The sequence below is a fragment of the Phaethon aethereus genome (assembly GCF_964289735.1).
Source record: "Phaethon aethereus genome assembly, chromosome: 2".
Taxonomy (NCBI): Eukaryota; Metazoa; Chordata; class Aves; order Phaethontiformes; family Phaethontidae; genus Phaethon; species Phaethon aethereus.
In genome coordinates this window covers 160,103,591-160,131,356 of record NC_138582.1, presented here as the reverse complement: position 1 = coordinate 160,131,356, position 27,766 = coordinate 160,103,591, and the positions used below count along the sequence as shown (strand labels likewise).

At 40.7% G+C, this 27,766-nt stretch overlaps 1 protein-coding gene across 1 annotated transcript in view; it reads right to left on the bottom strand.

Annotated features, from left to right (window-relative positions):
* The window catches only part of DIP2C (disco interacting protein 2 homolog C), a gene marked incomplete at both ends in the record, with an annotated part of 330,160 nt that overhangs the window by 116,551 nt on the left and 185,843 nt on the right, over positions 1–27,766 (bottom strand). Inside the window, 3 exons of the mRNA XM_082015390.1 lie at positions 2,188–2,397; positions 3,257–3,382; positions 19,342–19,452. Coding sequence (XP_081871516.1) covers positions 2,188–2,397; positions 3,257–3,382; positions 19,342–19,452 — 447 coding nt within the window. The remainder of the gene's footprint in view (positions 1–2,187; positions 2,398–3,256; positions 3,383–19,341; positions 19,453–27,766) is intronic.

Below are 27,766 nucleotides of genomic sequence, written 5' to 3'. Positions count from 1 at the left end.
GTTGCCCCTTAAATTTGTATTTATCAAAATTGGCATCTTCAGAGTATGGCAATATGTCCTTCCATATTTACAGATGATTTCTCTCTTGCAGGCTGATCTGTCTCTGGAGAACAATTCTCTGGACCAAACAAACCTCAAGCCATGGGAATAGAAGTTCTTCGTGATCAAGAACAAATTGCCTCCAGCAGCTGAGGAGCTTCAGAGAACAGGATTACTCTTCTCTCTCACCTCTCCTACCAAAGAGGATTATTCACCTACCATCACTGGCACATTGCCTCTGAAAGAGCAAGGCTATCTCTGGGAATACTTCAAATCTATTACCTCTCAGAATACATTTAAATGCAAAATCCACCTCCCTGAATTGAAAAAGAAAAACAAGAAGAGCCATTTAATTTCAAATTCTTAGAGAAAGCAGCTCACCCATGAAGAAATACATCTTACAGTTATCATCTGTACAGCTTCTCTTAGATTTTTGGTGATCTTAGCAACAACAACTGATAGTAACCTTAAGATCACAGTCTCAACCTGCTAGCAGGTATCACAATATTTTGTATCCAAATGACCTTCACATTACTACATCACAACTACTGTCCAACTAGAGATGCAATTTAAGGTATCTTATTGTCAGAATGAATAAAAACATGCATACACTCAGGTAAGCTTAGCTGTTTGCTTCAAAGGAAAGAACCTTCTAGTCAACAAGAAGGCAAAATAGAACAAGTCAAAGTAGTAGACTTTTTCCTTTTCTGCAGAATACTGCCATCTTAATTTAGCTTTCTGTATTATTTACCGCAAACTCAGTGATTATAAAAGAAGACTTACTGTGCCAGATTTAAAATTACTGAAATGTCACATTATAAAGAAGCTATATTTAAAGACACATTAAGACTTGGTGTGTGAGTAATGCAACCTTTCAGAGTTTGGACAAATTTAATTCTTTCTGCTGTAATTTCCTCTAGCATTTCAAGATGAAGTCACAGAAAATAACCAAATGCAATGATTAATGTCTTCAGAAGTGTATGTGTTTCTAGAACAAGGTTCTAAGCTATTAATTTAGCATGAATTTAAGAACACAACACAAATTCTTCCCCTGACTGCAATTCAGCAATTCCAGACCATGGTGAGAGGATTACTTATCTGAAAACACAGGTGTTACATCAAGTTATACTCATAGCAAAAAAAATAAAGGGATATGGACTACTGTTCCAGCACATAAAATCAGGAATATTTAAGATGCTTTCATGTATCTCATGACATATATTTGAAAAGGAATGATCAGTTGAGGAACAGTCCCACAAAAGCGCATTTCATATGTAGTAGAACAGTAGCAAGGTTGCTTTATTTGTTCCAAGATACATTCCAACAGATTTGCAGTGAGACAACCCAAAACACACAGCCCCAGCAAGAATGCACCCAAAGCAGATGCCTCATATCATAAACAGCAGTTACTGGAGAATGAAGGGAAAACAAACCTTGCTTTCCATGTGCCTAATCCTGTAGCTGCCTCATTTTAATAAAGACGAATGTTAATGGCACAATATTCAGAAAAAATTAATGTCTGCGAAGCTTACCCCTAACGGAAAGAAAGCTTTGACTTCCTAGGATCTTTCCAAAGGATATAAACAAGCTACTAATAAACTCTTCTCAAAGGTATATAATAATCTTACCCAAGGACTATAATAGCTAGATATTACAGCCTAAGTATTCTAGATTCAATTAAGGGCAGGAAAAAAATGAGTTTAAGAGGACCTACTGTTAACAGATTTATCAAAAATCACTCAAACTATGTAATTAAAGTGGTGCAGCAGTAGGGAAAACTGGTATGCAAGCAACCCCTAATGCTGCGTGCACTGATTTTCCTTACTGATGGATCATACACAGATCTTTTTTAGTGCTAAATAATGGAAGTCATGCAACTGTGCATTTTAAGACATTTGGGAGCCAATAGCTAAGCCTTGTTTGCCACAACATAAGTTTACTCCAAAATCTAAATTGCTACTTTTTTTTTTCCCGTCCTGAAATAAGAACATAGGATTATCTCTCCATATAATATATGTAAATAAAAAAAAAGGAAAGAAGAAAAAGCATAGGAAATACTTTTGTAAGACTTCATATAGCAGCATCAGCTGAATGTGAGAGCCAAAATTCATATTAAACTGGACATACTCAAAACATCCATATACTAACCTATATGCGTTTGAGCCATAACATCAGCTAGTCTGTGTGCAGCACCACTGCCTCCACTTTGTGTTGAGGAGGAGGAAGTAGTTGACGTGGTTGAGCCGTGGATCGCTTGACTGATCCAATGTTCCATGTTTATACTCCCCTGACTTGAGGTGGGAGTTCCCTGGGAGTCACCCTGTACGGAGCCTTCATCTTCTGACCCAGAAGAAGTATCTAGTAATTAAAAACAGCCTGTTAACTTGTGGTGATTTTGGGTTTTCATAATAGAAATAAGGCGTGTTCATATTATAAATCTAAAGATAACTGCCATTAAGAAAAACTCATGAAGGTAGGCGAACATAATGAGACAAGTCTGTAATACTGAAAGCCTTGAAATGAAGTCAACTGCTAACTGCGCACTGAGAGAGCTTTCCTGCTCTAAGGCCACGGCTTGTGTATTATTGTAGAAAAATAAGGGTAACAAAAGAGTCTTCCTTTATAAAGTGGATTGAGAATCTTCTCCAGCTGGAAGATCTCCAGCCATGTATTAAGAGTACAGAATACCCAAAATACTTTCGCAAGCTCACTCCACAAATTCTCTGAAACATTTTTGCAGTTGTAGAAAGTCCACCCCTCAGTGAGAAATGGAGTCACAGCTGGATTCAGTGAGTATGAGAATGCATGAGATGTGGGGTATTTTAACAGTCTGGTAGGTAAAAGAGCAGATAAATTTGAAAAGGGATAGCATGACTAATTGTAAAGACAATGTTACATTATAGCATTAGGGAATAAGCCAGAAACGTGAAAGGAACTTTGACTCACATAAAATATGACAAGCTGGCCATAGTTAGGTCCTCATAAGACCAAAAGGACTGATGCAAGTCGAGGTACCACCGAGGGCAAAGCAGTCATGCGATTTGCCCCTGTTGACTTTTCAACTGTTCAGTTCACCTTCTCTTCAAACATACGTCAGTGCTATGCTCAGTGTGCTTCAAATGACATTTTCATTACTATCCATGCAGGCAGATTATTAGTTCATAGCAGCACAAAGAACCATTTTTAAAATTCTCACAAAATACACAGACATGCTCACCTGGAGGTGTGTAGGCATCCATTGATGTTTGCACCACCAATGAACGTCGTTTTGAGGGCATGGGGACTGCCATTTTCCTTTCTTTGTGTTTAGCAAGGGCTGCCTGAACTGCTTCTGTGTGGACATCTGGAAGGAAAGAGAGGTTTCAAGTTAGCGTTCAGACAGAAGCGAGCTGTTTGTTTGTGCATTCAGCGCACCTGCGCGCAGGTTCGTCTGTATGCCAGCTAGGCTGACAACATACATAAATGATGAAAGGCCAGGAATGCACGGGCTCTCAGAGGGACTGCGTGAGTCCTCACTGTAGAAAATGCAGCTATAGTGAACAGTGCTGTACCAACAAACAAGCTCTCAGAGCTGTACAATATTCCCAGAACAGTGTTGCAGTATTTGAAGAGTAGGAACGCTGCTTCCCTGGAGCAAACCTCTCCTTAACCAAGAGCTGTTACTTCAGCAACCATTACCGTCAGTGAAAGCATGGTGTATTAACACTGCCTGTTTTTAAAATGAATGAGGCACTACATAAAAGTTACACAGACTAAGTGAACAGGAACATTTGCTTGAAAGGCAAGAGGTATGTGAAATGTCACAACAGAAATGGTAGCAGGTCCCCCATTCCCAAATCCTCCTCCTGCCTCCTTCACTTGGCTTTATTCACAGAAAATTAAGTATTACATGGACTTGGCATGAGGTGGAATGAGAAGAAAAAGCACCCTGAGCACAGGCCTGGTGCTTCACAGGCAGGTGCTTACACACAGCTCACACCAGCCTGCTCCAAAGCATCCAACAGGTCCATGCTCCATGGACCATGCTCCATGGGGACAGAGCTTCTCTACCTTTCACGTGTATATATAGCTGTCTGCCTCCCCAAGTCTGAAAAAGGCCATTTATCACATCTAAAAGACACTAGTGACATGTTTTGATTAATTATTTTGTTTTGTGCAAATCTTTTAGTTACTACCATAACTATACATTGAAGTAAGTCTGCCTTTAGTTTCCTACCTTGCACTATTTGTCTGCATATTTCTACAGGTTTGGGACAAGACACGCAAGAGGAGACTGGCTGCAAAACACATGGCAGCCAACCAAGTCACTTATGGTTAAAGATGTTGACACACTGACATCTGACGCACAACTGGAAGCACATTAGAAGTTGCCTTTTAATGAGTTGCCATTAGTCAGCTGTAGAAAACGCAGCAAGTTGCGTGCACTATCTAGCTGTTCCCACTTGTGAAACAGGAGCATAGTGAAGCAGGTTTAATCCAGAGTGATCCCACTTCTGCTGCTGCTAAGTTTGCTTGAAGACTACCCTTGTAGGTTGGTTTGGCAGCACGCAGCCTGTTTCCTACTCCTGTGTCGATATGGTGGCAGCTCTTGACAGGCAGTGCTCCCCAAGAAAAGCAACAGGAAAGAGAAGAGTATATATATCTTTACTTAAAGAGCTGTTGGTTGGATCACATCAGTATAAGAAACTTGTTTTAAGTAACAACTGGGAAGGATGACTAGGAGCATTAGATGATACACACTGCTGATAAAACCACAATGTCTCATTTCTAATAATAGCGTTCCCTATCTTCTGCCAGGGTGTAAGCACCTCTCAGTTGAAAGACTGTAGGGAAGAGTAAGTCCAACAAAAAGAACGTTATCAGCTGCTTTTGTGAGGAGTTTCTTGCTTTTGTTTTAAATGATGAAGAGGATGAGCACGTCAGCTAAAGCAAAGCAAGAAAAGCAAACAGCAAAGCTGGAAAAGCATACTTTTTGCCCTCAAAGGGCAAGAGAACTGTGTGGCCAACAGACCAAAATGAAGGAAGATTGCAATGCTAACATCAAACTAGAAAACAATTTCTCTCCTGTCAAGTCATTATTTTCAAATAGAAGGTTTAAGATCTTTCTTATAATTAAAACCTGATGAAAAGTTTATGTGAAAAGTATCAGGCTAAGAAAATAAACAATGTAAGTCTTTACCTAACAGCATGTCCCCAAGATAAATTCCTACCTGCTCACTCCACACCAATGTCAATAACATATACAGGACTGAACACGTTCACTAATAGCTTGTGTTTCTTATCCAACAAACAGGGAAAATTCTTGGTTTTCCTTCAAAGGATATCAATTAGATATCAAGCAGTAAAAAATGAGCTTTCCCTTTTAAAAAAGAACAAAACTCTACAGCAATTTTTGGAAGAGAATAAATTTTGCTCATGAAGACAGGAAGAATTATTTGTATATTATTGTATTTAGAATTGTTTTTTACTGTGTTAGGAGGGAGATGAGGTGTAACTCAAATTCTTCAGAAGGTTTTTAAAGGCAGACAGCAGACAGAAAATCATTATTCAAATGCTTAGTGACAGCTGGACACTGAATCATAACTTGTGAATTCTTTGATTTCTTTTTTGATGCTTTTTTGATGTGAGATGGTAAACTCATCAGCTTAATTAAAAAACACTCTGCAGGGTTTTGATTTTCAAATGCATCCACAGGAGTCCAGGAATTGAATTGTTTTCTTAATAAAGCACATGCTTCATATGTTTATTTGTAATGGGTTGCTGTGGAATAAACCACTATAGATCACTAAAAAAACCCCAGCCAAAACAAAAAAAACAACCCACCGGAAAGCAAAAACAATGGAAAAGATAAGAAACTGAATAAACAACAGGGAAGCTGGCTGGGGAGAAGGAACACGCACACCTGCTCCCAGCCCAGCCTGCAAGGTCAACTATTCTGAAGGCATTATTTGGAGTATGGAGGCTACCAAAAAAAAACAGGACACATGTCTAGAAAAGGCTGAGGACAGACAGTCCAGAGATTGTCCAGGGACTGTCAGCAAGAGCTTACAGGCTTTTAGGAGGAGAGACAAAAAGGCAGCAGAAACAGTCAAGATTCGATGAAAAATCTTTTCACAACGTTCTCACCCAGGAATAAAACTCTTTGTTAAATGAAGTGTCTCTAAGCATATAAAGAAAGGCTAAGGATTAGGTAAAGAATGAATAACAGCCTATTTGTTTGTTTGGTCTTCTTTTTGAATGAAAGCCTATTGATGGGTTCTGAAGATACTCTTCAACCTATGTGACAATCTTGTAATGAGTTGGACTTGTTAAGCTAATGAACCGCCTTCAAGCCATTCATACCTAGAGATGAAGTCCCAAAGTATTGAGAAATCAGTGGTGAAGGAAAGCCAGATAAGAATTACACCTGAGAACAACTCACGGGTTACAACATCTATCTTGTAACCACAGTAAGACAGAAACAGTAAGTAGGTTTGTTCCCACCAAATATGAGCTGACAAAAGTGTCCGAACTGTCTTCTCAATCTACCCTGGCACACTCAGGCTAACTGAATCATATTGAGATAGAGCATTGCTTTAAAACACAGATTTCTTGTTAAATTTTCCTGAAAAAATTTGTCCACGTATCAAGATTTTGTCCAGAAACACCACACAGTTAGGAGACTGCATTTAAAAAAAAAAAAAATTTTCAACAAAAACGCCCCTCTCCTCTCTTTCCTCATAGTATGGCGTGCTACAATTTCTCACCTATTATAAACTCCTGATAGAGTTTCAAACACAGATATACCTTGATGTAGTTGCACTGAAGCCTTCTGGAAAAGTCTGAGGTCTAAGTGGAAAGAAAATGCTTTTAGGCAAAATGTTCTTTCATGTAGAAGTCTGTGACATTCTAACTACACTGTTACAGCTGATAAAATGACTCCAGGTCCCGACACTTCAAAGCACTCTTATAGGTAAGAAAATCTTTATACTCTTCCCACCTGGCTTTTCCACAAGAAAGTCTCAACGGAAAATCTAGAGCAAAGTATCACCACCTCTATCTGCAATCGTAGGAACCAGTGCATAGTTCCTTATCTGCTGTTGTCCTCCACTGTTTTAGGTCGGCCAACCACACGTTGAATCAAATTTGTAAGTTTGTACTCAAGGAACCAATAAATGGGAAAGAGTAAAGGAACATGCTTCGGAAGGCTAATTGCTTAACTCGTGCTGCTGCAACCAACCTGGTGTTCAGTATTCAACCTGACACACATTTCGTATAGGCTGCCTGTTAATACTTAGCAAACTTCAGACAAAACAGCTCTGTCCCCAGTCTTTTCTCCATTGCGTTCAAGCATTTTTATTTGTTTATTTGCTCCCTTTATTTTCCATGACAGGATAAAGAGGGCAAGCATACTTGTGGGAGCAAATTCAGTAAGTGAAATACAAAGGAAGTGGAACTGTAAAAACATGCACGTGATAGAAAGTTTCCCTTCAAAGAGCTAACGATCTATTAAACAAGAGATGAGGCCTCAAAACAGAGGGCAGAGAAATTAAAACTGGCATAGAGAACGAGGGTCCGTAAGCTCAGACTCCCAGAGCGATGGCCTATGGCTTTGGCCACTGAGCTCCATAATCAGAACCTCTCATCCGTCGCGAGCAGAGGTAAATGTCCACAAAAGGAGGCATTGCCCGGGCGCAGGCACTCTTTTCATCTGGTTTCTCTCATAACTTGACACAATGTTGCTCTCCTTGTTTAAATGAAAAGGCTTAGGAAAAAATAGAACAACCCACTAACCTACATTAATACACAGCACCACCTTGATATGGACACCGTGCGCTCCATGGTCTTTCCCAGCTTTATCCCTCGGTGTGATCCACTGGCTGCGTGTTCAACACATCAGTGCATCTGACTGTCCACGGCAAAGGGAGCCAGCCCATCTCTGCTTCTGTGGAACAAAGTGACATCCTACGTGCGCTGGCACGCTGCTCCGATGGGATCCCACCGGCATAACAAACCAGCGGGAGACTGGCGAGTCGGTGGTCGGCACTCAGCCATGCTGGAGGGCTGAGCCTGTGCTCAGAGACTGTTCGCGTTAAGCGCATGGCGATGTGGGAGGGAGCAGCCTATTCTCAGCAGGGAGAACTGGGTGAAAGAAGGTATGAGGGAGGCGACTGTATTAACCGCTGATAGCTGGGCAGTGTTCAAAGGTTAAATTCTAATGCCCAGAAATATGGAAGTGAACACTGTTAATTACAGATTGCTCATACTATTTACCCCTTTTTCACAATGTTCTTTAACTATTTATTCCCTCCATTTTTGATGACCTGAAACTAATTTGGGGGGCATGACAATTTTTTTTTAGTCAGTAGTTGGGTTGGCACACAGAGAAAGAGTTTGGCTAGGAGTTTTAGCCTGGTTTGTGTTGGTTCTGGGATAGGAAAAGTCTCTTCTAAACTTTTACTCAAGTCTTTTTTGTAGAATGTACTTTCTCTTCTCCTTGCACAAATAGACATGTATTTATAAGTAGCGAGTTTCCTCTGTGACAAGCTGTCTTCTCCTAGCTATTTGCTTTGGGGAAGGCAGTACATATGATTCTTCTAGGCTCAGATGAGCTCCACAAGCAAATCAGCCTTCCTTTCCTGAAGCAAGAAAGCAATCGCTGGGCAATGAACAAGGTCAGCCATTTCCTGGTCCACATACGGAGTCATGCTGCAGTATCTCACATTTCTCTACAGCTGCTGGAAGAGCATTCTTCTGAAGTGTGCATCTTCGTTTGGCATGGAGCATAACCATTCCCCTTACGCCCCATGAACAGGGATGCCCCGTTCCTTACTTGGGCCAGATAGAGTGCCCTTGAAAGCTATGAACTGTAACTGAGACACTTGAAATATGCTGCATATTCCTAGTCCTCCCACAGACATTTTGCAGCTTTTAGCAAGAGAATGACTTTGCTCCTTTTTGTTCAGCTCTTTTTTAAAAAACAAAAAATCTATTCCACAAATGAGAGTTGCATTTTTCCTTGGTGTGGAGGGGTTGTTAAAATTCTTTTCCTATATGAGTTTAACACGCCTCAGCGGCTTCCTTTATTCAGTACTAGCTGCATTTGCTCCATAGGCATGTCAAACACTCAACAAACTGTAAGCAAAGTGATACCTCCTCACGGATCAGGGATCTGGGTGTTCTGCATGGATCACGAAACAGGGTCCTCCTCCTATGGGAAGCATCAGCTACATTAAAAATTTCCACATTATGAAACTGTTCCTCACACCCCTTGCATAAAATGCCTCAGCATACAACAGAAAAACAGCATCTTCTTTTGCACTGAAATCAGGTCTTGCAGTTGTGTGTCAAGTAGTTCTCTTGCACCTAATTTATCACGCAGCCCTGTTTCTTCTTAAGGCAAGGAATTAGACTTGCTGTAGACAAGAGTTGTACATTGCTAGAATAAAGATAGCATAAGTCTGCTTCTACCTATGCTTCAGTTAAAATGCATTACTTCCATTTTCTTTGCTCAAATTTTCAGTTTCTCAGTAATCATAAAACCTTGACACCCAATCATCAGCTGTTTAAGAAACACAAATATGGAAAAACAAGCTGTTGCCTAATTTTTGCTGTACAGATGCAGAATTATCTAACAGAGTCACTACCATCTTCTGCAGTCTGGTTTTCCAGATCTGAAGTAACAGTACTTCCATCGCTCCTGTCAGAGGCCTTACGCCTGGAAGAATAAAACTGCTGGGAGATATACCTAGATGTGATCTGAATTCATCCATTTCATCTGTTGTTCCTTTTGCCTCATGCAATTCCTCTCCTCTGAGCAATTTTATCTTTTTTTGATTTAGCCTTTGGAAACAATCTTTCTTCCTTTGCTTTAGTAGCCAATTCCTGGTGACACGATGATATGACTGGGAGCAGGACAGGCCCGATGACGCTGAGAAGCTTTAGCATCCTTGCTTTTTATGGGATAGTCCACAAACACAACTGACTTGCTGGCAGAATGGCAGCTTATGAAGATCAAGGAGGTTGATGCTGTGCACTAATGAGTTGAGAAGGCCAAACAAGGTTTAGTAAGAGGTTATTTATGTTCTTATAATACATATTTATGTATATCTACTACTCTATACAGTATACTAGTATAGATACCACTGTATATCTACTTATATTGCAGTAGAGGATCAGCCCTGAAGTCAGACATTTAACAAATAAGTAAAACTACAAATAAGATTTTGTCTCAGGAAAGCCAGCATCTGGGGTGGGATCAAGGAAAACAGCTGGAACAACAGGCAGAGAGGCAGCCTACAGGAGGCAATAGGAGCAAGGGCAGTTATTGCTGTGTCAACACATAGTGCAACAGAAGAATCCTAACAGCCTTTGAGTTATTACAGGGAGGCAACTGATACTATGGGAAAAGAGCACAATCAAACCAGCACTATCAAAGGTGAATTTTGGCTGAAAATCCTAGATAAGGCAATGCTAAGTATAGCAATAGTATGCTAAGTAATTATACAGAGGAAAGGTTGGCAATCGCTGCCTTACAGGAAACTAGTAGTTGAAAGCATGAAAGTCTCTTACGAGTTTAATCAGACCTTTGTTGTAGCTACCATGGAAACGAAGGATATACTGAGAATTCATTTCCTAATATGTGGCCTGTAAATACTCTGAGTAGAGATAATTTGGTAGCTACATCTATTGGAAATGCAATCAGGAGGTACTAAATAGGGTGAGACATGGTAAATGTGGTATCATCAGAACAGATTACAGTCAGGCTTTGTCTTTTGATTGTCCTGGGCTGACAGCACTGACTTATTTTCAGGCAGATATAGGGCAAGTAATTTCATAAAAATTGCTGTGTTCATCCAACACAGATCAGTCCTTAGAAAATCACCTCACCCCTGGGAATGTGAAAGTAAGTGAGTCCATATAATAACGGATCTTTCCTGTGGGTGATGCTATAATGAGGCAGTCTCAGCATACTTTCACAATCTCTCCGTGTATTAAGATAGGCAAGCACATAGCCCAAACAGTGTGACACCTAATTTCTCTCCAGCTGCAAGCAGGTATGCTATTAATTCTGAAATATGGCATTCACAACAAACACAGTGAACACTCGACTGAACACAAGAACATCTGCTCTAAGACGACACTCATTTATACGAGGGCTGTGGAGGTCATTAGCAGAAATAAACTCTTCTTTACATTTCAAAAGACAATTTAAGTGTGTAAGTTTCATTCTTTGGGACGTTTAAACTATATATACAGGGCCTCTGGTTATACTGGGAACTGGGGATGGAAGTTCTACTGAGTTTTCATGAATCTGGAGACAGATTTTGTTGACCTGCACAATTTTTGATAATGAAATGTCAGCGTTTTAGAAAATATCTGCACTCCCATGGATGTGCCACCAAAAAAGTCCTGGGTCTTCTAGGATGCTGCAGCCAACAAACTCCACTGGTGCAGGGAACTGTGGTCTGTGCACTCCGCAAAGGGCTGTGCTGTGCTGCTGGGGACCTGCCAGGCATCTTCTATCCACCTCCTGGTGCACACATGAAGAAGCTAGAAGCTTCATATGTTCCCATGTGGCCAGAAAGCTTAACTCTAAAGAAGAAAAGCATCGCTGTCACCTCCCACTTTGGATGGCAGCGGCGATAATCCGTAGTTCTGGGTGGAAGAAAGGTAAAAGCTGAACACGCAGTTGGGAAAGCTGTATGGGCAGGTTGTGAAACACAGAGGTTATGTGATGGAAAGAGAGGACACCAAAACAGAAGACTGAACTCCTTATGATTCCACTGCTAGTTTTGCTGAAAGGCATAGTTTTTGCTTTACTTTGGATTCTTCATTTATTATAATAAAGCTGATTTTAAAATCTTTTTCTCTAAATTCTGAGATTTAAAACTGTATTAACTATACTCATAAGTGAAATAAAAAACCAACATGTAGGCCTCCCGCTAATGATTTCCATCCCTCCATTTATTTATTATCACATTTGTAATGCAATCTGGAAGTCAGCTTCACATAGTGACTTCATCTCAGGCCCCCTTATTATGTGATCTGAAGTAAATCAGTTTTGTATTTGTTTCTCTCTTGAGAGCCTTGAGTAATTTTCCTCAAGCGTTCTGCACTTACCCTTACAAATTTTTCTGCTGGGTCAAAAGCAAGGATGTGGTCGTATAAATTACATCTTTACAAACGTTTTTCTTCAACCTCTTTTTTGCCCTAATGTAGCTTGAAATTAAGTTTGTCAGTAAGCTAAATCAAATAGGAAATTAATTTCTGAATAAGTGTGTCTACAGACAGGTTAATTAACTGATACAAAACTCTTCCAAGTAACCCTCACTCACCTGAAGGGTTAACAAATTCTTTATTTTATGACAAGCTACCTTAATATTTAGATGCAGTCCCGTCTTGATACACAGTACATTCATCATATTTTTCTTTCTCCTTATTCTTTGGAGAAATATTAAATGATGAAGGGTTCAATAAAGACGATTCCTCAAATCTTCCCACTCCATCCTTTCCTCTGCCACACACTACAACTCTTATATTCTCACAGTGTAATTATTTTTTGTCAGTTCTGGCAGATTGCAGAATGAGATCTTGAATGTCCTTTCAAAAAAGCAAAATATAAGCTTCCCATATATTTTAAAATCACCATGAGATAAGATGCAAACATGCAAAATGTCAGCAACCTTTGTTATGGTTCATACACACACTTACCTCATGGTAAATGAGAACAAATACATGGTAAGGCGTGGACTGAAGCTCCTAGAGCAGAGCCACTCAGGGTCTGGTGCCAACTTCTCCTCTAGGATTTGGGTCTACAGGGAATGTTCTTCCATTGCTAGCTCCCTTATTGTAAATGTCCCTTAAACCTAGCCTGGGATGATTTGTTTTGAAGTTTAATGATTTCATGCTCAGTATAAGCCGTTCAGCCTTTTCCCTATTGAACCACAGTGTGGGAAAGGTGGCTCAGGAATTTGAGCCAGGAGAGTTGTAGTTAGAATGCGTTTGTGTTGGCAGTATCTCCAAAAATCTCCTATATTAAGATGTCTTTTAAAAGAAGTGCTGAGTGCGCTTGGAAAACAAGCTGTTCTCTGCAGTGGTGGTATCTCTGGGGCAGGGGTTGGCAGTCTTCCAAGAATGGTGTACCAGACTGATTTTTTCTTTCTCATCTTCAGAAGTTAAATGTATGGGAAAAAAATTCAGCAAGAATGAGTGGGAGAAGGGAGGTTTTCCCTGCCAGGAGTCCAGGTACCACAGCCACCTTACCAGCAGTACCCTTTCTCCATGCTCTCAGATGAAAGATGCTGATTCCACATATGCTATTTCTCAAAACACTCCATTTCTCAGTTCCCAGGTCTATGCTCATCCACTGCTGTGCCTTTTAAAATCTGTCCACATAGTTCATGTTGCACATGTGCTCTCATTTGCTGGTCTTTGCCCTAGGACGCCGTGAATCCTCAGACATAGAGGCAGTGCAATTTCACTTAAACGCTGCTACTTCCCACATCATGTCTGACATCTGGAAAACTCAGTTTTTTAGAGCTCACTTGTCTCATTTTTCTTAAGCATTATACTTGCTCCAGGCAGTGCACAACACTGGTCATCTTCAAGGCCTTTAGAGACCTCATGAGAAACAAGGGACTTAATAAACTTGGCCCAACTCATCTGTCATATCCTCATCTCATCAGAGGAGAATGCTACAGCAGAAATCATAGAGCCAAGAGCCGCTACCTCATTCCTAACACATGCATGTGCATTTGAACATATTACACCACATTGCCTATTATTTACTGTTGATTTCTTAGTTTTTAATTTTTACTGGTGCATACTTTTTGTGTGGTTTTTTGAGTTTGTTGGGGTTTTTTGGGGTTTTTTTTTTTTTTTTTTTGTACTGACAGGCATGGAAAAGTAAAAGTAAAAGCCAGGTCCTGGAACATGGGAAGGTGATCTGGTTTTTAGCATTGGGATGGAGAACTGAAGCTTTTTGTTTTGGCATAATCTAAAGACCACAGGGGTGTCTCTTCGGAAAAATAAAGTTGGTAAGGACCTGATGTTTCATTTCTCGATGTGTTGGACACCCAGCTGAGGGAGGATAGCATACTTGTTCTCTGGAGAGGAGTTAAAACAGGTTGCTGAAGGTCTCTGAAGGAGAGCTGCTCTCTGAACCCCGCAGGCCGTGACTGGCTGAGAAATGCAGATCTGTGGGATATTTATTGTCATCAAGAAAACACTTTCTGACCACGAGGACCTGCCCAGTGTACCCATGGCGTGTTCCGTTAGGAAGTGCCACAGCAGCAGATGCTGCCGTACTGCGCTGCAGCCTTTACGTGGCAGTAGAGCCCAGCTCTGCTTCAGGCCACCAGAACAGCCAGCCACAGGCAAGGGGCCAACCTCTAGCAGCAGCACTGCTTCAGGGCTACACTGTGGAGAGGTTACAGCTCACGATTTTAAGCACCAAAGCAGTAAGACCGTTCTTCCAAAAGCAAGACAGCCTATATGATGGTATTTTAAATAACAGTGGCAGAAGCTTCAGGTCGTTCAACGTTAGACAAAGCAGAACATAGCCAATGCTAACCAGGGAGCAAACAGGCCCCTAGTGACTATATGGAAGACATGTAGGGCCAACATCCTCCAAAACCCTCAGTATTCGGCCGAGTTCCTTTAGGCAGCGTAAGAATGCGAAAGCTAACACCATTCAGGTTACCTACTTGTTTACTCCTCCACATAATTCCTATCTCCTTATCTCAACACACCACACCAAATCCATGGATTTGCAGCTTCCAAAAGTACCTGAGAAACCTAAACTGCACTAAGGAAACAAAGCTGTACGTCCAACTGCAGCTACATCTCCACAACCATTATCAACTTCATACTCAATTTTGCGTCTGATTTTGCAGTCACATCACTTGAGCCCGATCAAGCCAGACGCTGACATCTATTCTGCGTGCAGAGGCAGAAATGAAGTGCAAGCCAGTTCTCCTTTGACTGGGTTTTCTTGCCTGAAAAGCCACTGGCCAGAAAAGCCTCTTGGCAAAAGTTACTGATGCAGCCTACAGCAACATTTGGCTTCAGTGCCATCTTGAGCCCCCAGATAATGTTATAGTACAGGCACCGGCTAAGGGATGGCAGCTGCTAAGAGAAAAACATTGCCGTGATCTACATTTCGCAAACCTTTCCAAATACTGTTTCTAAGTGAGTAAATAGTAAGAGAATTTTTATATTCAGTAGTAAACAAATAAAAAATGCTTCTGAAATAGTATCAGCTAAACTAGCTGCCACATTTGTATAAAGTAAATAATAGAGCTTAATCCTGCACTGATACACTTGTAGCATTATATATTTCTCCAGACATCCGAAAAATGATCAAAGAAGTTGACATTTTGTAACATAATGATTTCAGGATCCCTTCCTGTATAAAAGAAGCACCCAGGAAATTTTAAACCTTTTTGGTTTTAAAGAATTAGACTAAATTCCCAATATAGGCTGAATTCTGAAATCAAATTATCTTAAAACACAAAGTATACCAGGAACATTCAGGAAAAAAATAGCTTCCATAAACTTAGAGTCAATTCTATTTAGAATATAAAAATCTTAGAAACCAGATTTTCAAATTATAGTGCTGAAAAATTCTGTTGCAACATTAATGACATAATAATAATAAAAAAGACTGAAGTGAGAAAATAGGTAGGGATTTAAAATGTCACAGTCTGACATTTCCCATAATAAAAGAGCCTACGTTGAAGGTGGTATTAGTGGCAGCAATGATTTTGAGTCTCCAAAGAGAGTTCATTAAACAATCTCTGCTGACATCTAAATTTATGTAAAAAGCAAAGGCATGGAAGGAGAGTTGGATGACTTTCAGGATGTTAGGTTTCCCATTAGGAAAACCTTACCAAGAAGAGACAGAAAAGGACTTTGATCAGGGTTGGAGTAGAGGATTTGTTTGCAGATGTTAATTGAAATAAATTGTGCAAAAAAAATAAGGAAGGGAAATGTTTTCCTAGAAGTAAATTACTTATTGGTTAAAGACTGTGCATTCATTTTGTTTTGGGCTCTCTCCAAGAAGATGTGCCAAATATGACAACAAGCACTGAAACCGGGTAACAGCTAGGCTCTAATAATCACAATATGATCACAGCAGAGATGCTGAAGTATTGAGCACAGCAAAACAAGTGAAACAAAGGCTTCTGCCTGAGGCAAATCTAAATCTGAAGACAAGATAACCAGAAAGAAATCTGACTTGCAAGTTTGCTACCTGCAGTTATAGAGAGTATGAGTCATGAGACCAAGAAAGAAACACACTTTTGATCTCACAGGGGCAATGTATAGAAGGGGACAACATCATTCAGGATAGAAACATTGCCCTGTATCTTAGCAAAGCTCCTCTGAAACTAAATTTGAAAAAGATGACCTGATAACTTTTCAAAATTGAAATGGATGTTTACATTTACCTTTACTGACATTTGCTACATACAGTTTTCTTTTGACTGAGTGAAGATGTGGTAGCTGTTCAAAATGATTTGCTGGAGAGCTTGGTGACTTGCTGAGGAGTCGTGCCATACAGCAATCAAGGTAGGAATTCAAAGCCCTGCCATAAGCCCCCCAAATACTGCCAAGCTTTCCCTTTTTAACACCAAGGACATTTTCAGAGCAGCAAGAGATGCGAATTTATAGTATAGTCCTGACTCTCCTAAGATGAGACTCCTGCACTAATAACAAGCAACCCTTTGCACTCAATACCATACTTTTCTTCCCACCAACACAGTGCGTGTCTTCATTATTTACATATATCACTACAACACTTCACCCTACCCCTAAGGCAGGGCCTTACGTACCATTTCACTGAACAAATGCCTGCCTTTTAAGTCAGCAGCAGCGACTGAAAGCAAGAGGCAGCAACACCAACTCAGAGCACTCCTGGGGCATCAGGAGAGGCACACAGGGAAGATGTGCATGATGTCTCCTTTCACCCATCCCCAAACTGACCCAACACCTCAGTTTACAAATGGCAAGCATAGCTCAAGCAGATGACTTTCAACACACAGTCAAATATACGTTTTTAACAGAACTGCTCTGGAGAGTCACAGCTTGGAGGTTTGAGGACCATGGGTTGCACACCCACAAACTAGACAATTTCAGGGATAGTATTTTTACCTGTTTAAAAACACTGGGTAGAAATAAAACAATTTTTAGTGTAATGTGGAGAAGCTTCTAGGATCTTATATGTCAAGGAATTATTATGCAGATCCAACAACCATTACTCAGTGAAAAACTGGCAGCATCTACAGTATGAATCCAAGGTTCCTGACGGGAGAGGGGAGTTTTTCAAATTTATCAGAATGGCCTGCACACACATGCACTTTCTCTGCCAACATTTTCCTTTAAATGGGACTGGCAAGCTCTGGGACTAATGGAATGAACCAGAGGTATGTTACCAAAGGTTTAATAAGGAGTTCCCTATAATTCTCCAGTTGTGTCAGCATAATGCATCTGACTGTGTCCAGAAAGATGCATCTCTCAGACACAATCCAGAACTTCCACAGCTGGCCCCTCCGTGCCCCCCACAATCTTCAGCCCATTGCTCCTGACTCCTGGCTCACAAGGGTCTCTCTGCCACAATGCTTGATGGGTGCTGCTGTCTATAGCTCCCTTATTCTGCAGCTGCATGAGAGGCAGCAGAAGAAAGACCAGCCTGTAGCCTCTGGCTGTCATCTGAGAAGAGTGCTTATACTGCAGCAGTGCCTGCAGCAGTTGAAACAACAGCTGAACACCCCTACCCTTCATCCAGTTAAGGTGTAGTACATGCAGTTTACACCTTCAAAGGCAAGAGTAAGCCAGTTTCAGAACTCACATTTCTTTCAGTTATAAACCAATCACTTCTTTCACTTCATGTTATATCTGGAGCGGAATCGTGAAGAAATTTGGATCTCATTCATTTGGAAATGAGATTTTACCCTTTTGTTCAGCTCTGAAATTAGTTTTATCTTCCTGTTATCAGTGCTTCTACTTAGGGCATAATGATGTTTCCAACTTGCTATACTTCAAATCAAGTATTTTTCTTATGGTATTCACCAAATTAGAATCATTGCAATAAAATGCAGCTGTGCCACATAACCACAGGCTGGTGGAGGTCAGCAGGAACCTCTGGAGATCATCCAGTCCAGCTCCCTGCTCAAAGCAGGGTCAACTACAGCAGACTGCTTGGAGCTACATCCAGCGGGGTTTTGAATAGTTCCAAGGATGGAGACACCATAACCTCTTTGTGCAACCTGTACCAGTGCTCAACCACTCTTAGAATAAAAAAGTTTTTTCTTATGTTTAAATGGAATTTTTCATATTTCAGTTTGTGCCTACTGTCTCTTGTCCTGTTACTGAGCACCACTGAGAAGACTGTATCCATCTTTACTTCCCCCATCAGGTACTTATACACATGGATAAGATCCCCCTGTGCCTTCTCTTCTCCAGGCTGCACAACCTCAGCTCTCGTAGCCTCTCCTCACATACCAGAGGCTTCATTCCTGGTGTCCAGCTGGACTTTGTGCTGCTCATCACAATCCTCTGAGCTCAACACCTCAGCCAATTTTCAGTCCATCTCACTGTCCACTTATCTAATCCATATTTCACCAGGTTGTCAATGAGGATGTTATGAGAGGCACTGCCAAAAGCCTTACTAAAGTCAAGGCATACAACATCCACTGCTTTTCCGTCAAGGTCCAAGGCAGTCATCTGGTTTTAGAAGGCTGTTAGGTCGGTCAATCCATGCTTGACCAACCTAATAAGGGGACTTCATAAATCCATACTGACCACTCCCAATCACCTCCTTGTCATTCATATATTTAAAAACAGTTTCCAGGATTACTTGCTCCACCACCTTCTCAGAGACTGAGGTGAGGCTGTTTGGCCTATAGATTCCCTGAAGACAGGAATGAATCTTGCTTTCTTCCAGTCCTCAGGAACACCCCCTGATTGCCACAACCTTTCAAAGAATTGAGAGTGGCCTCACAATGACATCAGCCAATGATGCATCCCATGGACTTGTACATGTTCAGTTTGTTCAAATGTCCTGATCCTCCTTCATGGAGGGTAGGTTTTAATTGTTCAAGACTTTCCCACTGGTCTCAGGGGCCTTGGATTCCTGAAGACAAGTCTCACCAGTAAAGACCAGGGCAAAGAAGACATTAAGTATCTTGGCCTTTTCCATGTCCTTTGTCACCCGGTCCCCTGCTCCAAGAGTTTATAACAAGATTATTTTTAAAAAAGCAAAGAACAGAACCAGCCATTTGAAATTTTCACTCCCACTCTGTGGCCTTCAGTTGTACTTACCTGACCTATAGCGCTCATCACGTGACCCTGAGGACCTGCGACGGTGATAGCGAGAGGAAGAGGACGGAGTAACAGGAGTTCGACGTTCTTGTGGTAATGCCTGGTCCACCCCTGCATTAATAAAAAAAACCAACAAGCTCATTGTGATTGAATTTCAGAAGCTTAATAGTGAGGAGGAGTTCAGCCTACACTAGAAGTAGAAAGTGAACACTCAGTGGCTAAACCATGTCATGTCAATTGGATACACAGTACTTGCCTCTGGTCAGCTTTTCTGGTGTGGTTATTTTCCTGGTTCGCTTTAAGACAAACTTTTTCCAGGCTCACAGACTACATATGAAGAGCACACAGACAGTAAGTTTGGTGGTGGCTTTTTTTCCAAAACAGGTGACCTTTCTTAAAGTAGTAACCAGGAAATATTTTAACGTGCTAATAAAGGTGGATATCACTGCAATGGATCTCGAAGCTTTTCTGCAAATTGGTTAAAAACAGTTCCTAAGAAGACTTAGCCAGTGCATATTGTCTAAAACCTCACGCAGTTGGATGGTATCAGCTGGTGACAACACAATACTAATCTATGGAAACTAGATACCCTGTGGGAAGAGAACTATATTAATATCTATAGGCATTTTCAGCTACCAAAGGCCAGAAAGTAAACAATAACTGCACCAAACCAGGATAAAAATAGTAATCTGTTCCAGCAAGACAATAAAAATAACTCAGCCTTATAATATATACCTGCAGCATCTCGATATGCTGGGCCTAAACATCCAGTATTTAAGATTCAAACTTTGTATTCATGCCTAACCTATAGCAATTTTGCTTTTTTTAAAAAATAAGTATTTTCTTGAAGGTTCCTTCAACGATAGTAGTGATACAACAGCAGTATTGTGTATAAACACTTCTAGAAACTAATGTCCCTTGGTAACTTCCAGAGAAGAATGAAGTGAATTACTTAAGCAAGAAAATTCAAACAAATAGGAGAAGAATATGCCACTGAATGCATCTGCAACAGTGGCATAATATACCACCCTGCTCTCTTCCAGAGAAGAACCTGAGCAGACAGGCCCAGTAGGTGATGCATTCAGCTTAGAGGTAGTAAAGCACAAAGCCTTAGGTGCTGTGATGCACAGGGGCAAAAAACCAGGAGTACCTACAGAAATGAAATTAATTCTTTCCTTTTATTTTTTTCCTTTAAAAAGTAGTTATACACCCTGTGTAACTGTAGGGACAGATGTAAAACTGGCCTCTTGTGCTTAGGGTTGACGGTAGGAAAGAGCTGATAAATTATTTAATGAAATTATTAATAATTAAGTATTGAAATGGGTGGCTAATAAATTGAAATTGGATGCTTGGAAATACTTTTGTATTTTTCAGTTAAAACACAATGTAAAAACTCTCCACTACTATTTCTGAACTACTCAATGCCTGCTTATTGGAGAGGGGTAAGAGTTTACTTTTGTGAAAACAAGAATTTTTATGTAGAATGCAGACCAACAGAAAATGCTATGTTGACTTCAGTGAGTGTCTATTATGTTTCAAGGGACTCTTTAAAAAGCAACTTTTTAAAAAGTTGGCATTGTACACTTATTTTTTTGTGAAAATAAATTGAACTCAGAATAGAGGTTCTCTCTTAAATCTTCGGAATATCAGCAATGTCAAGTCTGCTTTGATTTTGTGGACAAGTGGATGGTTGGTTAAAAGTCATGCTTGGAGTAAAATCTCATAGGTGCATAAAAGACAGAGCGAATCCATAAATTTTCTTCTACTCAGATTGTGATTAATAATTCATATTCTTAAATCAAATAAAATGTCTTCATTTAACTGCTGTGTCTCCACACTATAGTACTGTATAATTTCACTTGCCTTCAAGCCTTCATATTGTTTAAGGCAGGTGAACCTAATTTTTGAGTTATTGAAATAATCAGAAGAAATATTTTCTCCTCATTTGTATATTTAGAGTTTTTCCTTCTTTATTAGGTCACCTGGAGAACCAGCAATATAAAGTTAACAATAACATTGGTTTTGACTGAAAACTTTTTACAAAATTATGTTTCAGTCTGTACAAGATGTAAACCACCATTACTCATCTCAGTCCTTACCCATACTGTCAGGAATGAGATACTCCCTGAAAATCACACATATTTACAAAAATCCTAAAAAGCCCACATTCAATAATTGTGCACCTAAAATTACTGCTGTGTGACAGAGGTTTTGTGAGGCAAGAAGTGCCACAATGTCTCCATGGCCAATGACTTGTGCAGGGCAACAGCGTGTGGAGAAGAACAAACAAAAATAATTGAGATGTTGCTATTGAAGTACAGCATCATGGTTATGGACTAAATGCATCCTTCCAACAACAAAATCACATGCAATAGGCTTTAGAAACACTGAGAGGAAAATAAATTGTGAGGAAAAGCATCAGTTCAGAGGTGTGCAGCTGCTGTAGGAGACCTTTCAGGTAGACCTGAAAGCCACTGGACAAAATGCGTTCGAGCCTGTGGTTTCCTTCTCTTGGCCATGTGGCTATAAGACACCTCAGGTGTCTCAGTCTCTTCTTCTGCAGCTGTGGGCAGTGCATAAAGCCCTTTTTCAAGGTGTAAAACAGACAGTGCATGTAAGGTAACCTCAGACGCTGACCCTACCGTTGCAGAAGACAGCAGGATGCCCAACAGGCTGGGCAGCACTGCTGCCCAAGGCATCCTGACACTGCAGAAGCTTCTTCCCACCTCCAGTTCACTGCAGATATTATGCTGCTACTTGTTCTTACTACAGATACAGAAATCTCTCATTTATTCTTAAAATTAAGACACTTTAAATAGTTTACCTCCCTCCAACTTTCTATGTGTGTGGTCTTCAAGTAAGTCTGTTCCGACACAATGGGTAATACGGAGTCTCTTCATGCAGTTAAGAAAGAGTCAGCCCCAACGTCCTACAGTAGCAGTCATTTAAGACCATAGCAAACTAAATGAGAATATCAAAATATCTTCTGCTTTTATGAGGTTTGGGGATCATTTGACGGCTTTACTTCCCACTTTCTCATGAATATATAAATAGTGAATAAAACTCTACCCGAGTACGGAGCAGGACGTGTGAACCTGGCTCATCGATAGCACTGATTTACATGAGAAAGTGAATTCTGCACTAAATACAGAGGAGAAGCTCTCCGTCAGCCATCTGCAGGGAGACCTCTCTTTGTACTAAGTTCTGTTAACGTGAGAAAACACAAAGCATCGCCCCACTTTGGAGAGACAGTAAGAAACCTGGTGACAGTTCCCTACTGAAGGGGCTGGAGCAGGAATTAGCCAGCATGGCTTGGACTCACACCTTCGCTTCCCGAGCACCCACTCCCTCGCACAGCACCAGCAATGGGGTGAGACACAGTACACAACAGCAAGAACCTACATGCTGCCACTCCTGAGCGATGGGTAGGAGTAAAAGCCATACAGAATAACGAACACCATGAAATCAGTGAAGTGTTGCAATAAATAGCGAAGCGGTGTTAACAGCAGAGTTGTTCACCTCCATGAAGGCTCTAGCAATACAGTGCAGTAACCAGCATCTTTTTTTTTTTTCACTTCTACTTCTGAACGTAACTAAACCCAAAAAATTTCACAGCCAGGACACAGGCTCTGTACGTTAAGTGCTAATGCTTGTTCAAGTGCAGCTTCACCCAAATGCATTTGTGAATCAGTGGAAGTGGTGGCATAATGGGCTTTGAGAATTCATACTCAGATCGATTCCTACATTTAAGGGGGTGGCAGAGCAAAAATGGCTTTCATAAAAGAAAGGACAGTGTCACTCCGGTGCCTTATGCGCAGACACAATCACTGTCACTGAAAGCTGGCATCATTCTTAATAAAATCATAGTCTGTGCCAGTCTTGCAGCTAAAGCAGGACTCTAACAGATAAGTGTAATTAGCACTAATGATTGACTTGTTACAAGTCATGAAGAATTTTAGCAAAATATATATGCCTGAACACAGTTATTTTATATAGAAGGCTGAGAAATCAGTGTTTTATGCTCATCACACTGCACGTAAGCATTATCAAGTACACTGGAGCAAAGAGACACGGTCTTAATACAAGCATTAGTTCTTTTATCTAATGCTGCTAATGTGGGACTCGGCTTGCAGATTAAGACACCTATATTTAGGTGTCTACAAGAAGGTGCTTAAGCTATGCTCCCATTATGAAAAACAGAGACCTAGGCCAGGACTCTGGAGTCTAAACAGAGGTGTCCAATGTCTTTTCAGATGTTCTGGACTATGATACCTGGCTTGACCAGAATGGCATGTGTCCCCTCTAAGCCCTGGTTTATATGTGCTCGCTCTGTGCAGATGTCTCCGATACCGCAGGAAATCCTGAACAGTATTAGACATGTATCTTCAGGCAACTCCACGAGCCCAGGGGAGCCTGGAGAGCTCTGCAGGTGGTCAGTGGAGGTATCTCCTTTGGAATAGGCTGAAAAGCACTCTGGGTTTCATCAACTGAATTAACTGTGTCTCTTCACATAAGAATAGGAGCTTAAATACTGGGTTCACAGGCAGACAACTTAATGCAAATGTATCAATCTACAAATTCTAACCTGCAAGCTGGATCCTGCCTTGACTGTATTTAGCTAAAAATGCAAGAGCCTCAGTAAAGCTATTTGAGCAACATCACTGCAAGCTAGTGGATAGTTTTATTTTTAAGTGCATGGAAGGCACAAAACTCTCACCTGGAAGCACGCTTCATCTCCTTTTTTTTTTGCCTTCACCTCTTTGTTCCTCCCTTCTTTATTACTTCTTTTTGTAGCTAAATTGCAGTGCATGTGGCAATAGCTGCATTGCCCTCTCCAACAGAGGACAATTGTTTCCTTAATGACAGCTGACAAGTTGCTGTGATGTATCTCATTCCTATGTCAAATTTTTGAATCTAAAAATTTTTAAAAGCTGAAATGTCTAATTGACAAGAAACAGAAGGCATTCTTACACACAGGCTACATTTATTGTTCTAAAACTAACTTACAGCATGTGCCCCCAGGACAGAGAGCTGTAGGATAAACTCAGCAGCTCCACGGCTAGTGGGAAGGCAGCTAAACGGTGTTCGTAGTGCAGTTTTAAGAAACACTATTTACCTTCTGTTCAAAGTATTTCCTGAGCTTCTACGCAATGGCTGGTGGCTCAGCTTTGAAAGCGAAGCCCAGTGATGAACACACCGTGTATTTTGTAAACAGGTTAAATGCCACACCACCCCCATGGAACTTGTTACTTAGCGTCGCATTTCATTCTTCCCGTCAAATGTACATCTAAGTAATGAATTCACTGGATAAGCCAAAGGAGACTTAAAATGTGATACTCCTAATCAAAGACACCCAGGAAAGTGGAGCCACTTTCTGCTAAATAAATCTGGAGAAAATGGGATTTCTTATTAGATATGTTTAATTAACAATCTTTCCTTCACAGGTGAGCTCTCACACTTACTCCTGCACTTGGTTCTGATTTCAAACAATGTACATACTTCAAATTGATCTTCTTTCCTTATCTCGATCTTGCCTTCCAGCATTTCCTTGCAAGCTTTAGCTTTCAGTTCAAGCTTAGCATGGCTATTGTGGGCTTCTTTTTTCTCTCCATTATCTCAGTGATGGTGGACATGACATTACAGCTCCAATTCACATGTGATGTTTGATTTCCATTTTTCTCTAGATAGTCCCACAGCTTCAGTGTACCATTTGAAGATTCTTTCAGGAGAGTATGTAGAAAAATGCTAGCTATCCATTCACATAGCAAACACATTCACTAATGTGCTGGTCAGCTTACACTGCAGCCAAATTTTGGGCAATACTGTGAGTTCCAGCAGTTTCTTGTTTTGACAGCGGCACCCAACTCTTCACAGGTCTCCACTGGCTCCACCTCCTCTGCTCCAGCACAGCCAAGCTTTGTTTCAAGGCCCTCAATTGTCTACTTCCCTTCCTCCATTGCTCACTTCTGACTCAGCCCTCTTTTCTCACCCATTTGTCAGATTTTTAGACCAACATCTTCATGTTTCCTCCTATGCTCTTATGTTTCACAGATGGTCTCCATGAACATCAAGAGATATTTCATTGAAATTCTTCAAATTCTTTGAAAAACACCCTGACTCTGATATGTACTAAAAATATCCTCCCCAAAAAATCCATCATGCTGAGTGCTGAAACCACTACCCGCATTACTAACTGATTTCATCATGTACTCATGTCTTCCCTTAGACACATTTTTTGGCCTTACTATTAGGGTGTAAAGTCTTTGAAGGAAGGTATTTTTTGCTCTGCGTTTGAACAAGGTTTAATATTATGAGGTTATTCTGCAGTATAGGAAACAGAAGTGCCATCATAAAACAGAGAATGCATAAAATGATAACTGGGCTCTCAGCCAGCATGGCAAAAGCGAAGCAGTAACCATCACGCTTTAAGTGATGACATCAAGGGGTAGTTCTCAGATGCTTTCAGAATCTTCATTTTTAACCAAACTAGGCTCTGCAAGGCATCCACCAGTTCAAACACAGATTCTTTTTTAAAAACAAGACTTACTAAGTATTCATCTATGTGCCATAGTTTCTCATCTGTGAAACATCTGCCACACTGTTTTCAGAAATGTGTCCAGGAGCTGTGCCATGCATATGCTTTTCAATGAGATCCATGTTCTCAACACAGATATATGCTTTGAAATGTCCCATCATGGTTATCCCTTGATAAGATCTTTAAGAATTAGGAAGGCAGATGTGATGGGAACATTCATTATGATTAATAAAGTGAATACATGAGTGCTTTTTTCAATTCCAGAATCAAGCTTTGTTTAAATATTTCCTTGCAATCTCTGCAATCCAAATAAAGTTGCAATCCAAATAATGTCTGTGAAGAGAAAATGCAATTGCAATCTCCAAGTTTAGTCTGAGTGCCCGAAGGGCTAGCAGAAGGAATGCTGAAGGCTAATGTATGCACACAGACACAGAGAAAAGCATGCCAATGTGTGCACACATTACAGATCTATATAAATATATGTGTCATCTTAGTAACAGAGGCTATGAAAATTGACTCCTGTAATCCTACAGAAAATTGCTTCTTTAGAAGGTAAAGGGATCTTCTGCGTGAATGCGTTACCTTCTCCGCACTGCGTAGCTTGAAATCTCCCCATGCTGGTGCTGCTGGGGCTCCAGCAGCAGGAGATGCAGTGATCTGTCTCTAGGCCTGTGAAAGGAGCAGCAGGTGCCTTTTAAACACCGCATCTCCCCAGTTTACTAGCCATAATAAATAAAGCACTGGTGACTGGTCTACATGGTTACGCTACAAATAGAGCTACACTGGTGGTACCAATGATGGGAAATTTCAGAAAGTAATCTAGTGTAGACACAGCACTTGATTAAGAGAGAATGAACCACCCATGTCTAAGCTGTTAGAAGCAGAGCTTAATTGATAACAACATCGTCTCTGTTCTGTGAATGAATAACCAAATTTCCTAGCAAAAGACTGGAAGCAAATTGGGCAAAACACAGCTTATGGGGGATGCAGGTAATTTAGTTATTTTTCTTCTAGGGAGGGTTTCTCTTAATAGCGTGCACGCAGCTGTCCACATGTTATCTTACTCACAACTGACTGATCTAATCAAGAAAATCTTCAGAAAGATATTCTGAAATAAATGCCGGTTTAAGTGGTTATTCTTTCAGCTCTTGGCTGTTATGTTTCCTCTATAAAGGCAGTAAGAGAAAGGTCACAGAACAAGAGAGACGAGGCTATACGCGCAGATATAAAGGTCTGGATTCACTATTATTTTTAGACGTCAGACATACAGGTGTGCTAAGAAAAGCAAAACTACTCAGCACACAGAACATCTCCAGCTACAAACTGACATCCTGAGAAAGCATTTTGCGGAAACAAAGCTGTACTTTTGCCTCCCTAAGTTAAAGCAGGTGGGGATTTAATGGGAAAGAAAAAGGGGGCTCCCCCTATCCCTTCTCCCATTAACATCGCCAAACACAGCATATCCGTTCCGGATTTCTGGACGTTTGACAGTCCGTCTGGAACAGTACAAATGTCCTTTGCGTATCTGCAGTCTGTGCAGCATCTGGATGTGTCAGACCTTCTGTGCATGCACTGCGGAGTCAACCTGCAGATGTGCAGCAGTCCCAGCACGTCCCCCATGTGTCAGACTCACTGCACGTCTGTTGTACAGCATATGTGACAATATACTCTCTGGGATTGTCCTGTCAAAAATGGGGAGCCTAAGAGTGAACTCCCAAATCACCTGCTAGAGCATCAACCACATGGTTGCCCAGTTTCACGTTTCATTAGTCCCATTCCTGAAAAGTAACAGGTCTCCCTTTCTAAAATCACAGCATCGCAATGAGCACAACAAAAAGACCATATATGTTTATATATGTTATATAGCCAACCCTTCTAACTGCCAACATT